Source organism: Eleutherodactylus coqui, chromosome 1 (assembly GCF_035609145.1).
Source record: "Eleutherodactylus coqui strain aEleCoq1 chromosome 1, aEleCoq1.hap1, whole genome shotgun sequence".
Taxonomy (NCBI): Eukaryota; Metazoa; Chordata; class Amphibia; order Anura; family Eleutherodactylidae; genus Eleutherodactylus; species Eleutherodactylus coqui.
The window spans coordinates 331,209,450-331,225,077 of record NC_089837.1 but is presented as its reverse complement, the minus strand read 5'-3'; the positions used below and the strand labels follow the sequence as shown (position 1 = coordinate 331,225,077).

The window sequence follows — 15,628 nt, the reverse complement described above, 5'->3', positions numbered from 1 at the left end:
AGAATTCCTGCATGTCAGCAGAGTGTAAACCACGCTCGACTAAACGAGGCCTGAAGGTCAATGTACACTACGTCACTAGTGACGTAGTGTTTACTGCCTAGCAGGGAGTGCCGAAAACTACGACGGGCTATTGCCAAGACTGCGCATATGCAGTGTCTTGTCGTTAGTTTTTATAAATTATTTTCGTGAGACACCGCACATGCACAGTCACAGAAATAGCCCTTCATAGGATTCGGCACTCCCTGCTAGGCAGTGAATGCTATGTCACTAGTGACATAGTGTACACTGACCTGCAGGAAGCAGAATGCCTGTGAATGTACATTAGATCACAGTAAAAAGAGGGCTGGCTGAAGGTGAGGTAACGCTGGGGACTGGAGGAAATAGGAGAAGATCGGGAAGGGCAAAATGCGGTAAGAAGACTGCCTGGGGAGGAAGAGGTAAGTATTGATATTTTTTTTCTAATGACAAAACCCCTTTAAGTGTAATGCTGTATAAGCTCCACCAGACTCTGTATGAATGTATTATGACAATCCATCAGGGCGTGGGGCGGCAAGTACACGCTGGACAAACAGGTAAATCAAACTTCAGTTTATTTTCTTGAGGTGAACTCCAAAGTCAAACAGAAAAAGTCCTTTCAAACTGAGAGGTGCACCACGCAGGGTGCTCAAGTCCATGCAACAGCAGGGGAAGTGTTGCTCCATGCAGGGAGTTCAGAGGGTTTCTTTCCTCAGGCTGTCAGCCCTGACTTCCTGGAGCTGCAGTCTTTTATGCTCCCTTAACCGGACCAGTGCCTGCAGCTGCACTTCCTGAGAGCTAGGGCAAAGTTGTGGACTGGACCGCCACCCTGTCCAGACTAAAAGCCTATGAGGGAGATACACTCCATCCACAACTTCACCCTTTAGCTGCCTACAGTATATATACACTCCTATAAACAATGTTTCTGGAAGAGAAAACCTTTATATATGGCATTAGATGGAGAATGCCACAATTTCATTCTTTTTAGATTTATATAGATGCTAACAGAAAAAAGTGTATTACTCCATATGAAATTGGAAGCATATAGAGGTACAGTACTCCTGAAGCTCTTTATGTGAATGAAGGGACAGTACACTTTTTTTCATAAGTTCTAAAGTAAATGATTCTTAGATGCAATTCTATGTGAAGAAGACTGATACAAAAATCCATAACTCTGTGGGGCATATTTACTAATACTGTCTAAAAATTGTAGGGCACTGTGTGTGGGGTACTCTGTGTGGCACCATCATTTCTTCTGAGACACTATGTGTGGCAGTATTATTTATTATGGAGCACTATGTATGGTATGTCTTTTTTCCCTGGAGTATTATATGTGGCATTATCATGTTTTAGGTCAGTATGTGTGGCACTATTACATTCTGTGCAGCACTGATATAGCTCTATAATTATGTGAGGGGTATGATGTTTGCACTCTGTTTTTTGGGGATATATTATGAGGTAGTAATTTATGAGAGCACAGTGTGTGGTGCTATTATATTTAGGGGGAACAGTGTGTAGTATTACTATATTCAGGGGAAAATTGTGTGGCACTATTCTATTCAGGAGGAAGACAATATGGCACTTTGAAGATTTTTGTGTACATAAAGTCAGTTCTTCTGATGAAGTATTGATGATCTGAGCTTGTTTCTAGTTCTGTATTTATGTAGTGAGCTTGGTTCTGGTGTTGTTGTTATGCTATAGGGTGCTTATGGTGCTGTATTTATGCATATGCTTGGTTCTGATGCTGTACCTATGGTATGAGGTTGGTTTTGGTGTTGTATTTCTGAGTGAGCTGAATTCTGGTCAGCTGTGGTATGGTATTCTGGTATTTATTAATATATAGTTTATTTGGAAATTGTTGATTATTAGGGTAGGGTTAATTTTCTTTGGCACTACATGGCATATCTGTATGTTTTTTTTAAGGAAAAAGAACACTACAAACCAATACCTTATCCCAACTGTGAAGTATTGTGGAGGGAACATCTTGGTTTGGCACTGATTTGCTGCCTCATGGCCTGAAAACCTTGTGATCATTTTAGGATCAATGAATTCTTAGATGTTTGAAAACATATTACAGGAAAATGTATGGGTAACATTTCAAGATATGAAGCTGAAGAAAAATTGGATGATATAAACTGACAATGACCCCAAAACACAAGAAAATCTACTAAAGAATGGTTGAAAAAGATCTTGTGTTTTGGATTGGCCAGAAAAAGTTCTGGAAAGTCCAGAACTTAACCTTCTTTAGATGTTGTTTTTTGACCTAAAGAAAGCTTTGCACAGAAGGCATCCCAGAAATACTGATGACCGGAAACATATTTGCAGGGGCAGCTGGTCCAATATTCCTTCTCAACATTGTACAAATCTTATTTGCAGCTACCGTAAGCATTTGGTGAAGGTGAGTGAATGCAGCTATTGGGGATCTACAGGTTATTACAGTCAAAGGTTAACTTACTTTTACTTTCTGCACTGTGGATCTTTATATAATATACTCAATAAAAGGCATGAATGGTACAACTGTGTGTTATTAGTTTAGTTAGTTTGTGTTTTGTCTATAACTGTAACTTAGATAACGCTCAGACCTCATTTTATTAGCAATCAATGTAGAAATCCAGGTAGTTCCAAAGAGTTTGGTTACTTTTTCTTGCAACTGTATTTTCTGTGCAACTGATCTAAAATAATTGTATATATGATGGAAAGAATTTAAATACTGACCATAACATCTTGTGAATCATTACTGTAAATAAAAATTGTAAGGTAAGAAAACTAGGAAGAAGTTAGTCTTTGTTCATATAACAGCGCACATCCATAGAGAAGCCAGAGATGGTTTATTCCTGTCCTGGCGTTCCTGATTATTGTACATATGGTGCCCAATGATCTTTGTATACAGTTCAGGAAGCGTTAATGCCATCTGAATGCCACGTTGCTTAAGCATCTGCTGGCAGACCCTGATCACCTCTAGAGTGCAACCAAGTATTTATGCAGTAACTGGGGCTAATATGTCAGCCAGAGTTACATGGAAAATAGGAAGTATGAAAAAAATATGAACATCAAGCTAGCGCCAAATATTGTGGTGATGTGGATATACTTTGCTGCTTCAGAAACTGAACAAATTGATAATAATGAATAAACCATGGATTCAATACTGCACTTATCACCTGCCAAAAAGCTATTAACCTAACCAAGTTACAGAAAGACGATGATCCAAAAACAAATCTATACCTAAATGGCTAATGAAAACCAAAATCAAGGCCTGTTTCACACGGGTTACAAAATGTCGTTATAAAATAATCGCTACAAAACGCTTGTATGTGAAGCCCAGGGTTTCCAATGGGTTCTTTCAGGCTACAAAACATCTCATGTGAAGAACAGTTTAGGGGTGGTTTTGTTCTCTTTGGTAATGAGTCTGTCTTTGCCCACCTTTACTGCTTTTATCTGCTTTTTACATAGTTTATTTTTTTCCTTATAGATTTTTCGTGCCTTTTAGCTGCCTTCTTGCTTTTGTAGTTTAAATTCTCTCTTTTCCTATTTATTGCCCCCTTTACATCTTTATTCCCATAAGGTATAAATCACACAGTTACTATTTAGGATGATTTAAACATTTTACATTTGTTGTCTGAACTCTTATTTCTGAGGACATTGTCCCTGTCAGTAGGGTTAAGGGCATCGCTGATTGAACTTTGCCTAAAGTTTAGTTTTTTTGTAGCTACCTGGTAAAACTCCCTATTGAAATACAGGTTGAAATTTATTATATTATGGTCACTATTTCCCAGGTACCCCCAACCAGCACCTTTGTTATTCTGTTAGGGCTGTTGGGTAATAAGTCCATAATGGCCCTCTAGTTGGGTCCCACACAAGCTAGAAAAGGTAATTATCTTTAGTTATTGACAGAAACTCATTACCTTTATGAGATCCGCAGGTTTCAGCTTCCCAGTTTATATCCAGATAAAGTCCTTCACAATAATTAGCTCATTGCCATTTAACATGTCTGTTATTATGTGAGGTTATTTAGGCTATTTGTGCTTCTATCTACCAAAATAAATTATGCATGCATGTGGAGAATAAAGGTAATGAGAATCACACATTTAAATGCTGTGGATAGTTTGGCTAGTTATTGAACTTGAGCAGCATTTTCTTATTTTTCTTTTATTCTGATTTGTTTTTTAGATCCTATGCGCTGTAAGCCAACATTTCTCCACCTGTTATAAATGTGTGTGCTGTGGAAAAAACACAGAACAAATGCCTTTCGAAAAGCAGAACTGGTGCTGAAGTAAGTTTATTTTGAACATCAATGCCTTAGTGGGTGTCTACATTACATGTATAGGAGTTTTCCAGTTCATAACTATTAATACCCTGTTTCCCTGAAAATAAGACATACCCTGAAAATAAGACATAGCATGATTTTCCAGAATTTTGAGGATGCAAAATAATTTTCCAGGCTTTTTGAGGATGCTTGAAATATAAGCCCTACTCCAAAATTAAGCCTTGCTAACAGTTAATTTAAAAAGTCAATTCAAATAGTGTCCAGGCAGCTATACATGTAAAAAAGTTAAACCTTTTTTTTTAAAAAAAAATTAATATGACACTGTCTTATTTTCGGGAAAACACGGTAGGATAGGTGATCAATAGCAGATTGGTTGGAGTCTGATAAGTGGCACCCCTGCCAATAACTGATCTGACGGGCTGCAGCCCTCCATTATGCAGTGGCCCAGTATGGTAGTGCAGATCTTTCCCATTCACTGCACGTTCGTGCTGAGCCACTGCACTACAGACCATGCTTTGAGTCTTCCATTCCATTCACATCAGCCATTTGTGGGAATGTCAGATATCAACCCCCCCTCCAGCCTGCTATTCATGACTTGTGATTAAGATATCAATAGTTTTAAACTGGAAAACCTCTTTAAAGGCCCTTTTACATGCAATTATCATTTGAATGATCGAACGACCAAATGAATTAGTGACTTTTTTGCATAAAAAGCTGAGCATTTATATGTACAGGTAATTTTCTGAAATTCTCTCTATTTCCCTCATTAATTAAAGTAAACACTGTATATGTTCGCTCAGGTGGGGGGGGGGGGTGTTTATGCAAGGAATCTCTGGCTGGCAGGTTTTTAATCTGTGTGAAGAAAACCCATTGTCTTCTGCTAACATGTATTAACAAGTAGTCATTGTGTTTAGCACAGCAAACAATCAACCCTCACCTCAAGTCCTTCAGTCTTTCAAATGACTGAATGAATGCCGTTTAAATTAAACGAAAAACAAACTACCTACCGACTATTTTTATGCAGGCTGAAACTCAGTGATAAACGACAAGTGAATGAATAGTGCACGATAGCTTCGCATTTACATGTAACAATTATCGCTCACTTTTGCTTGTTTGAATAAATTTTGAACAATAATTGTTGCATGTAAAAGGGCCATTGGTATAGAAGTATGACAATGAGAAAAGTAATTAGTCCCAAGAAAAAGCAGCGAACTTGAATTATTCCTTTATATATAATTATTTTCTCTTCAGGTTTAAGGACTTCTCCCAGAATTTGGGGGATAAATGATTATTGGTGCTATAATATGACTGGAGAAATGAAAGAAGGTCCATACCTCTTAGATGAACACCGAATATTAAGACCAGCTCTCTGGATGCTGACTGCTTACCTTGTGCCATCTGTTTATTTTCTTCTACTAGTTAATCCATCAGGTAAGAAGTTAATATTTTAAAGCTGTTCAAAAAACATCTGCAGCATTGCTTTTATCACGCCTGCTCAGCATGTTGACTATTTTAGTGATGATCAGAGTTTCCTTTAAGCTGGAAAGAAAGTTAGGAGTTAAAACAATTCTAAGGTTAAAAAGCCCAAAAACAGGTGATACCTGCTGTCAAAGTGTACAGCTTATGTGGTAGAGTGGTGATGATGGCTTGGCAATATTTACATTGGGGGCAAGGTGGCAACAATGGGTACTGGAAATAAAAAGTTACAACAGCCATACCACCCAACTTTTGAGCAATAAAAAAGGCCAACGTTTTGTGGGACACATAGCAAATTCTTTTTCCTTATGCCACATCCTTTTTGTGCCCTCACAGTAATAGTATCCCTCAGTGATCGCCTCTCAGTAATAGTGCTCAACACAAGGTCTGGGTTTAAATCTGGTCTGCCCCCTCATTTTAAGTGGTTGCCGACCAGACAGCATCCCTACAAGGATTACACTCACCCAGCCTGCAGCTCCAGTCTTGCAGCGGCAGTGCAGTGTCTGCGGCTGCTGATCTTCCTCATGGCGTCTATGTGCACCGTCCTGTACACAGGACAGATGTTGAGGGAAGAGGTCAGCAGTCACAGACTCAGCAGCAGCTGTCACCGACGGACCGAAGCTGCAGGCTGAGTGAATAGAAGGCTTGTAGGGATGTTTCCCAGACAGTGACTATTACTACTGGGGCCAATATAGGAGACACTATTATTACTTTAGCCACTATGGGTGCACTGTTACTACTGGGGCCACCAAAATATGGACACTGACTACTGGGGACACTATGGGAATCACTTTTACTACTGGGGCCACAATTTAGGACACTATTACTACTGGAACCACTATGGTAATCACTATTCCTACTGGGGCCCCTATAGTGGTCACTATTACTGGAGCCACTATGGGGACACTATTACTACTGGGGCCACTATGTTGGCACTATTACTACTGGAGACACTATTACTATTGGGGCCACTAAAGGGGGTCACTATTACCATACAGTTTTACACTTTGGCCCTTTGAAGGCAACCATAAGGCTGATGTGGCCCTTTGTGAAAATGAATTTGACACCCCTACCTTACGTGATCCTTTTCACAGTACTAGTATACCTCTTTATTAGGCCTTTTTACCACGGGCGACAGCGATATTGCCACAAGAAAATCAGTGATAATGAATCATTTTTTGGGGGTGATAGCACTGCATTTTCTCATAGCGATATTGCCATTTTGTGTTGCTCTTTTGATGGGATTTTCGGAGGTGGGGGCTTTAAATGTAAGCCCTACCCCCACAATAAGCCCTAGCCGAATGAAAAAAAAAACAAATACATCACCTAAGAGGTGCTGTCCAGCTCTGCCGTACATCTCCTCTGTATCTCTGGCACTTGTTTGAAGACCCCAGGCAGAGCTTCCTGGTCAAGAGTTTGAAAAACCTCGCCTCCAGGAAGCGCTGCCTCTGATTGGTTCTCAAGTGCCGCGGCTCCGCCAATCACAACCAGCACTTGCAACCCCTGCATCCCCTATATCTATGCCACTGTGAACAAGCTCTTTAACCAAATTAGAGCTAAGTTATGGGTGGATACATCTGTATGCTGCTTTCTTCTTATCATATTTAAAGCCAAATACAAGATTGAGCTTATCAACCAAAAAGAGGAAAACACATGATGTGCTCTCCACACTAAACCACTGAAAACATCAATGGGAATGTATACAGCACAGTATCTGAGGCAGAGTGGAAACGTTAGTACTCCCAGAAAAAAATCAGTATCTCACTACACATAGTTGTATACTTGTCTAAAGTTTAATGAGAAGAATTTAAAGGAGAAGGCGTCCAATTTCTTGGTTTGATATAAATATACAGTTAGATGTCTCAGTTATTTTGTTCACCTTCTATATTTTATTAGTGGTGAAAACTATGTATTACGGCCGAAATATTCTTTTCTTGTTTAATCTCTGTTATCTCACATCAATGTGGTATTTTTGAAAACTTATTTGTAATAATAAAGGTGCTTTGGGCAGAGGTGTAGCTGGGCTTTCTTCACCAGGTGCAATGATTCAGCTCAGTGCTGTAGCCCTGTCTCTAAATACCCTGCCAAAGGCTTAACCCCCCCCTGGGAACCAGCACCCAGGGCACATGTCATGTTAGCTTTTTCCAGCTACTTCCCATTTTTTTGCAATTTGAGTGAATAGAAATACAACGTTTTGTAGAAAGCATTATAGCCTTTTGGGTATGGTATACTTCAGGGGCGTAACTATAGAGGGTGCAGGGGATGTGGTTGCACCCGGGCCCAGGAGCCTTAGGGGGCCCATAAGGCCTCTCTTCTCCATATAGGGAGACCAGTACTATGAATAAAGCATTATAGTTGGGGGCCCTGTTACAGGTTTTGCATTGGGGCCAAGAAGCTTCAAGTTATGCCTCTGTGCAGCATGGTTTAGGTATGGGTACGGGTACAGTTACAGATAGAGGGGGGCCCCAGGTCACCTTTTGCATCCGGGCCCCTGAGCCTTTAGTTACGCCCCTGGTATACTTGATTGTATAAATAAAATATAATACATTTCCAATGCAATGATCCTGATACTAGATACAAAAAGTTTGTAAATCAAGGCATGGTACAGTGAAACAATGAATAATATAAAAATTAGGAACTCCTTCAACTTAGGGCTCATGTCCATGGGCGTTTTTTCACTTACGTGTTATGCATGCGATGCAGAGCCACGTGATACGGGGTGGATAGACTCAATGAAAGTCAATAGACGTTCATTTAGCCATGCATACGTGCGTGTGGATACGCACAAGAAATAGATTGTAGCATAACCGTCACACTGCGCAGGACCGTGTGTGTGTAATACGTGGGCATGTGCAGTACACTCGCACCCATACGCGGTCTCTGACGGCTCTCTATCGGCAGACCCAGTATTTACAAACACCAGTAAAATGATGCTGGAAGACCCACAGTGTTTTACCCAACCCCTGTGGATATGAGGCCATACATGAGAAGCTAATAAAATGTCAACCAAAGTATTATTTCAGGAGAAATTCTGAGTTGCCTGCCAAGACCAGAAACTAGAGGCAGACAGATGAATTAGAAGATAAACTGAAGCGCCAAAGTCATGTAATAAGTTCAGGAAGCACACGGGTTGCACAACAGAGAACTGCTAAATGAATTGGCAAATAACTGACTACACCGGTTTTTAGAATTTCTGCCAGAAAAAAATCCTTTATTTTGTACATATTCAAAGAGATTCTATCTAGCCAGGTTCTAGCTAGCCGTATTTAGAGTTCATGCTGCCTTAGGCACTTTCAGTGCTTATGCCTCCTATCGGTGAGTCAGGTTAAGGCCTCCTTCACATGGGCAACACGGCATCGCCATGAGAAAATTGCAGCGATATCACATCGCTGATCTTTGCAATATCGCTGCGTATTCTTGCAGCAATACTGTGATTTTGTAGCGCTACAAAGTCGCGCAACTTTGTAGCATCAAATGCAAGGATTTTCAGGCGGGGGGCTTGAAATATAAGCCATACCCCGAAAATAAGCTGTAGCTGAAGAAACAAAAAAAGTATACACCTCTCCTGCACTGTCCGGGGCGCCGCCACAGCTTCTCTCTGGGTCCCGGCACAGCTTCTTTTCTTCATCTTCTGGCCGGAATTGAAAAATCCCCGCCTCCTGGTAGCACTGCCTGTAATTGGCTGACGCTTAGCCAATCACAGCCAGTGCTCGATGAATGGCTGTAATTGGTTTAATAACAGCCGTTCATTGAGCACTGGCAGTGATTGGCTAAGCATCAGCCAATCCCAGGGAGTGCTTCCAGGAGGCAGGGATTTTTCAATCCCCAGCCAGAAGATGATGCAAAGAGACAGTGCGGGGACCCGGGAAGAAGCTGTGGAGGCGGCGGACAGCACTTTTAAGGTGATGCATGTATTTTTGGTTATTTTTCCCGTGCTGCAAGGGCTTAGTTTAGGGCTTTGACAGTAGGCTTTCCTACTGTCAAAGTTGCATCACACCAAACGAAAATCGCGTTTTCGTGTGATGCGATGCAACAGAGAGGAAGGCTTCATAGGGAAATATGAGCTACAAAACATCGCAAGTCGCAGGCATATCGCCGGACCCGCGAGGTGTTTGTGTCGGGTTGGAGCGTGCTACAAAACATCGCATGTGTGAAGGAACCCATAGGAAAGCATGGGTTTCACATACATGCGATTTGTAGCATTATAGCAACGTGACAAAATCGTGCGACTTTGTCGCCTGTGTTTTTTGCAGGATGAGTTGTATTTTACAATGTTGTCAATTTGGGAAACTTATAACTAGAGATGAGCGAGCACCAAAATGCTCGGGTGCTCGTTACTCGGGACGAAATTATCGCGATGCTCGAGGGTTCGTTTCGAGTAACGAACCCCATTGAAGTCAATGGGCAACCCGAGCATTTTTGTATTTCGCCGATGCTCGCTAAGGTTTTCATGTGTGAAAATCTGGGCAATTCAAGAAAGTGATGGGAACGACACAGCAACGGATAGGGCAGGCGAGGGGCTACATGTTGGGCTGCATCTCAAGTTCACAGGTCCCACTATTAAGCCACAATACCGGCAAGAGTGGGCCCCCCCCCCTCCCAACAACTTTTACTTCTGAAAAGCCCTCATTAGCAATGCACACCTTAGCTAAGCACCACACTACCTCCAACAAAGCACAATCACTGCCTGCATGACACTCCGCTGCCACTTCTCCTGGGTTACATGCTGCCCAACCCCCCTCCCCCGCACGACCCAGTGTCCACAGCGCACACCAAACTGTCCCTGCCCAGCCTTCAGCTGCCCTCATGCCACACAACCCTCATGTCTATGTATAAGTGCGTCTGCCACAGGAAAAGCAGGCACACACTGCAGAGGGTTGGCATGGCTAGGCAGCGACCCCCCCCATAAAAGGGGCGGGCTGATAGTCCACAATGCTGTACAGAAGCAATGAGAAATCCAATCCTGTGCCACCTCCATCTGGAGCTGCACACGTGGGCATAGCAATGGGGAACCTATGTGCCACACACTATTCATTCTGTCAAGGTGTCTGCACGCCCCAGTCAGACCGCGGTTTTTTATAAATAGTCACAGGCAGGTACAACTCCGCAATAGGAATTCCGTGTGCACCCACAGCATGGGTGGCTCCCTGGAACCCACCGGCTGTACATAAATGTATCCCATTGCAGTGCCCTGGACAGCAGAGCTAACGTCAGATTAAATGCAGGTGGGCTTCGGCCCACATTGCATGCCCCAGTCAGACTGGGGTTCTTTATAAGTAGACACAGGCAGGTACAACTCCCTATTGTGAAGTCCGTGTGGACCGACAGCATGGGAGGGTCCCAGGAAGCCACAGGCGGTACATAGAAATATCCCATTGCATTGCCCAACACAGCTGAGGTAGTAATGTCGTGCTTAATGCAGGTGGGCTTCGGCCCACACTGCATGCCCCAGTCTGACTGGGGTTCTTTACAAGTGGAAACAGATGCATTTATAATTCCCTGTGGACCCACAGCAGGGGTGGGTGTCAGGAAGCCACCGGCGGTACATAGAAATATCCCATTGCATTGCCCAACACAGCTGAGGTAGTAATGTCGTGCTTAATGCAGGTGGGCTTCGGCCCACACTGCATGCCCCAGTCTGACTGGGGTTCTTTTCAAGTGTACAGATGTAGGTTAAACTCCGTGTGCACCTACAGCATGGGTGGCTCCCTGGAACCCACCGGCGATACACAAAAATATCCCATTGCATTGCCCAACACAGCGGATGTAACGTCAGCTGTAATGCAGGTGGGCTAAAAATTCATTTGATTACACTGTAGGCGAGGGCCCACAAAAATTGCTGTATCAACAGTACTAATGTACATCCAAAAAATTGGCCATGCCCAACCAAGATGGCAGGTGAAACCCATTAATCGCTTTGGTTAATGTGGCTTAAGTGGTAACTAGGCCTGGAGGCAGCCCAGTTTAACGAAAAATTGGTTCAAGTTAAAGTTTCAACGCTTTTAAGAGCATTGAAACATATAAAAATTGTTTAGAAAAATTATGAGTGAGCCTTGTGGCTCTAAGAAAAATTGCCCGTTCAGCGTGATTACGTGAGGTTTCAGGAGGAGGAGCAGGAGGAGGAGGAGGAATATTAGACACAGATTGATGAAGCAGAAATGTCCCCGTTTTGGATGGTGAGAGAGAACGTAGCTTCCATCCGCGGGTGCAGCCTACGTATTGCTTACGTATCGCTGCTGTCCGCTGGTGGAGAAGAGAAGTCTGGGGAAATCCAGGCTTTGTTCATCTTGATGAGTGTAAGCCTGTCGGCACTGTCGTTTGACAGGTGGGTACGCTTATCCGTGATGATTCCCCCAGCCACACTAAACACACTCTCTGACAAGACGCTAGCCGCAGGACAAGCAAGCACCTCCAGGGCATACAGCGCGAGTTCAGGCCATGTGTCCAGCTTCGACACCCAGTAGTTGTAGGGGGCAGAGGCGTCACGGAGGACGGTCGTGCGATCGGCTACGTACTCCCTCACCATCCTTTTACAGTGCTCCCGCCGACTCAGCCTTGACTGGGGAGCGGTGACACAGTCTTGCTGGGGAGCCATAAAGCTGGCAAAGGCCTTGGAGAATGTACCCCTGCCTGCGCTGTACATGCTGCCTGATCTCTGCGCCTCCCCTGCTACCTGGCCCTCGGAACTGCGCCTTCTGCCACTAGCGCTGTTGGATGGGAAGTTTACCATCAGTTTGTCCACCAGCGCCCTGTGGTATAGCAACACTCTCGAACCCCTTTCCTCTTCGGGAATGAGAGTGGGAAGGTTCTCCTTATAGCGTGGGTCGAGCAGTGTGTACACCCAGTAATCCGTAGTGGCCAGAATGCGTGTAACGCGAGGGTCACGAGAAAGGCATCCTAACATGAAGTCAGCCATGTGTGCCAGGGTACCTGTACGCAACACATGGCTGTCTTCACTAGGAAGATCACTTTCAGGATCCTCCTCCTCCTCCTCTTCCTCCTCCTCAGGCCATACACGCTGAAAGGATGACAGCCCAGCAGCATGTGTACCCTCACCAGTGGGCCAAGCTGTCTCTTCCCCCTCCTCCTCATCCTCCTCATGCTCCTCCTCCTCCTCCTCAACGCGCTGAGATATAGACAGGCGGGTGCTCTGACTATCCAGCGACATACTGTCTTCCCCCGGCTCTGTTTCCGAGCGCAAAGCGTCTGCCTTTATGCTTTGCAGGGAACTTCTCAAGATGCATAGCAGAGGAATGGTGACGCTTATGATTGCAGCATCGCCGCTCACCACCTGGGTAGACTCCTCAAATTTTCCAAGGACCTGGCAGATGGCTGCCAACCAGGGCCACTCTTCTGAAAGGAATTGAGGAGGCTGACTCCCACTGCGCCGCCCATGTTGGAGTTGGTATTCGACTATAGCTCTACGCTGTTCATAGAGCCTGGCCAACATGTGGAGCGTAGAGTTCCACTGTGTGGGCACGTCGCACAGCAGTCGGTGCACTGGCAGATTAAACCTATGTTGCAGTGTCCGCAGGGTGGCAGCGTGCGTGTGGGATTTGCGGAAATGTGCGCAGAGCTGGCGCACCTTTCCGAGCAGGTATGACAAGTGGGGGTAGCTTTTCAGAAAGCGCTGAACCACCAAATTAAACACATGGGCCAGGCATGGCACGTGCGTGAGGCTGCCGAGCTGCAGAGCTGCCACCAGCTTACGGCCGTTGTCACACACGACCATGCCCGGTTGGAGGCTCAGCGGCGCAAGCCAGTGGTCGGTCTGCTCTGTCAGACCCTGCAGCAGTTCGTGGGCCGTGTGCCTCTTCTCTCCTAAGCTGAGTAGTTTCAGCACGGCCTGCTGACGCTTGCCCACCGCTGTGCTGCCACGCCGCGTGACACCGACTGCTGGCGACATGCTGCTGACACATCTTGATTGCGAGACAGAGGTTGCGTTGGAGGAGGAGGAGGAGGAGGAAGGTGCTTTAGTGGAGGAAGCATACACCGTCGCAGATACCACCACCGAGCTGTGGCCCGCAATTCTGGGGGTGGGTAGGACGTGAGCGGTCCCAGGCTCTGACTCTGTCCCAGCCTCCACTAAATTCACCCAATGTGCCGTCAGGGAGATATAGTGGCCCTGCCCGCCTGTGCTTGTCCACGTGTCCGTTGTTAAGTGGACCTTGGCAGTAAACGCGTTGGTGAGGGCGCGTACAATGTTGCGGGAGACGTGGTCGTGCAGGGCTGCGACGGCACATCGGGAAAAGTAGTGGCGACTGGGAACCGAGTAGCGCGGGGCAGCCGCCGCCATCATGCTTTTGAAAGCCTCCGTTTCCACAAGCCTATACGGCAGCATCTCTAGGCTGATCAATTTTGCAATGTGCACGTTTAACGCTTGAGCGTGCGGGTGCGTGGCGTCGTAGTTGCGCTTGCGCTCAAACTGTGGCACTAGCGACGTCTGGACGCTGCGCTGAGAGACATTGCAGGATGGGGCCGAGGACAGTGGAGGTGAGGGTGTGGGTGCAGGCCAGGAGACGGTAGTGCCTGTGTCCTCAGAGGGGGGTTGGATCTCAGTGGCAGGTTGGGGCACAGGGGGAGAGGCAGTGGTGCAAACCGGAGGCGGTGAACGGGCATCGTCCCACCTTGTGGGGTGCTTGGCCATCATATGCCTGCGCATGCTGTTGGTGGTGCCTCCCCAGCTGATCTTGGCGCGACAAAGGTTGCACACCACTGTTCGTCAGTCGTCAGGCGTCTCTGTGAAAAACTGCCACACCGTAGAGCACCTTGACCTCTGCAGGGTGGCATGGCGCGAGGGGGCGCTTTGGGAAACAGTTGGTGGATTATTCGGTCTGGCCCTGCCTCTACCCCTGGCCACCGCACTGGCTCGGCCTGTGCCCACACCCTCACTTGGCCCTCCGCGTCCTCGGCCGTGTCCACATCCTCTAGGCCTACCCCTACCCCTCAGCATGCTGTATTACCAGTGATTTGATTTCCCAGGCAGGAAAGAAATTGGCGCAAGGCTGCACTCAACCGTAGCTGGTTGCGTCTGATTTTTGTACGTTGTCCACGCAGCACACACGTACACAGAGACCTTAGGACTGACACAGGCTGGCCAAATATAATTTTTTTCCCTTTTAGCTTAGGGAAGACCCCACTGCGTGTATTCAATGAAAAACTAGAAGTTTAATATCTGTGGTGTGGCCCTCAAAAAGTGTCACACAAGTATAGTGTAGCAGAGTTATTAACTCTAGCAGAGCAGGTATTTGCCAGTCAGGAAAGACAATGGCGCAAGCCTGCAGTAAAGCGTAGCTGGTTGCGTCTGATTTTTGTACGTTGTACACGCAGCACACACGTACACGGAGACCTTAGGACTGACACAGGCAGGCCAAATATAATTTTTTTCCTTTTTAGCTTAGGGAAGACCCCACTGCCTGTATTCAATGAAAAACAAGAAGTTTAATATCTGTGGTGTGGCCCTCAAAAAGTGTCACACAAGTATAGTGTAGCAGAGTTATTAACTGTAGCAGAGCAGGTATTTGCCAGTCAGGAAAGACAATGGCGCTAGGCTGCAGTAAAGCGTAGCTGGTTGCGTCTGATTTTTGTACGTTGTCCACGCAGCACACACGTACACGGAGACCTTAGGACTGACACTGGCTGGCCAAATATAATTTCTTTCCTTTTTAGCAAAGGGAAGACCCCACTGCGTGTATTCAATGAATAATAAATGTCTTCTGGCCCTGCCTACACAATTCTATCCCTGTAGTATTAATGCCGGGTGCAATGCTCTGCACAGCCGGTTTTGAGAAAAAAAAAAAATGCAACACTGCTAACAGCAGCCTGGACAGTACTGCACACGGATAGAAGTGGCCCTAGAAAGGACCGTTGGGG

The 15,628-nt window shown here is 45.4% G+C and overlaps 1 protein-coding gene across 1 annotated transcript in view; it reads left to right on the top strand.

Moving 5' to 3' along the window:
- The first annotated feature begins 5,595 nt into the window (after positions 1-5,595).
- SSC4D (scavenger receptor cysteine rich family member with 4 domains) overlaps positions 5,596-15,628 on the top strand; it is a 65,889-nt gene continuing 55,856 nt past the window's right edge. Inside the window, exon 1 of the mRNA XM_066587984.1 lies at positions 5,596-5,710. Within this exon, the coding sequence (XP_066444081.1) occupies positions 5,596-5,710 (115 nt within the window). The remainder of the gene's footprint in view (positions 5,711-15,628) is intronic.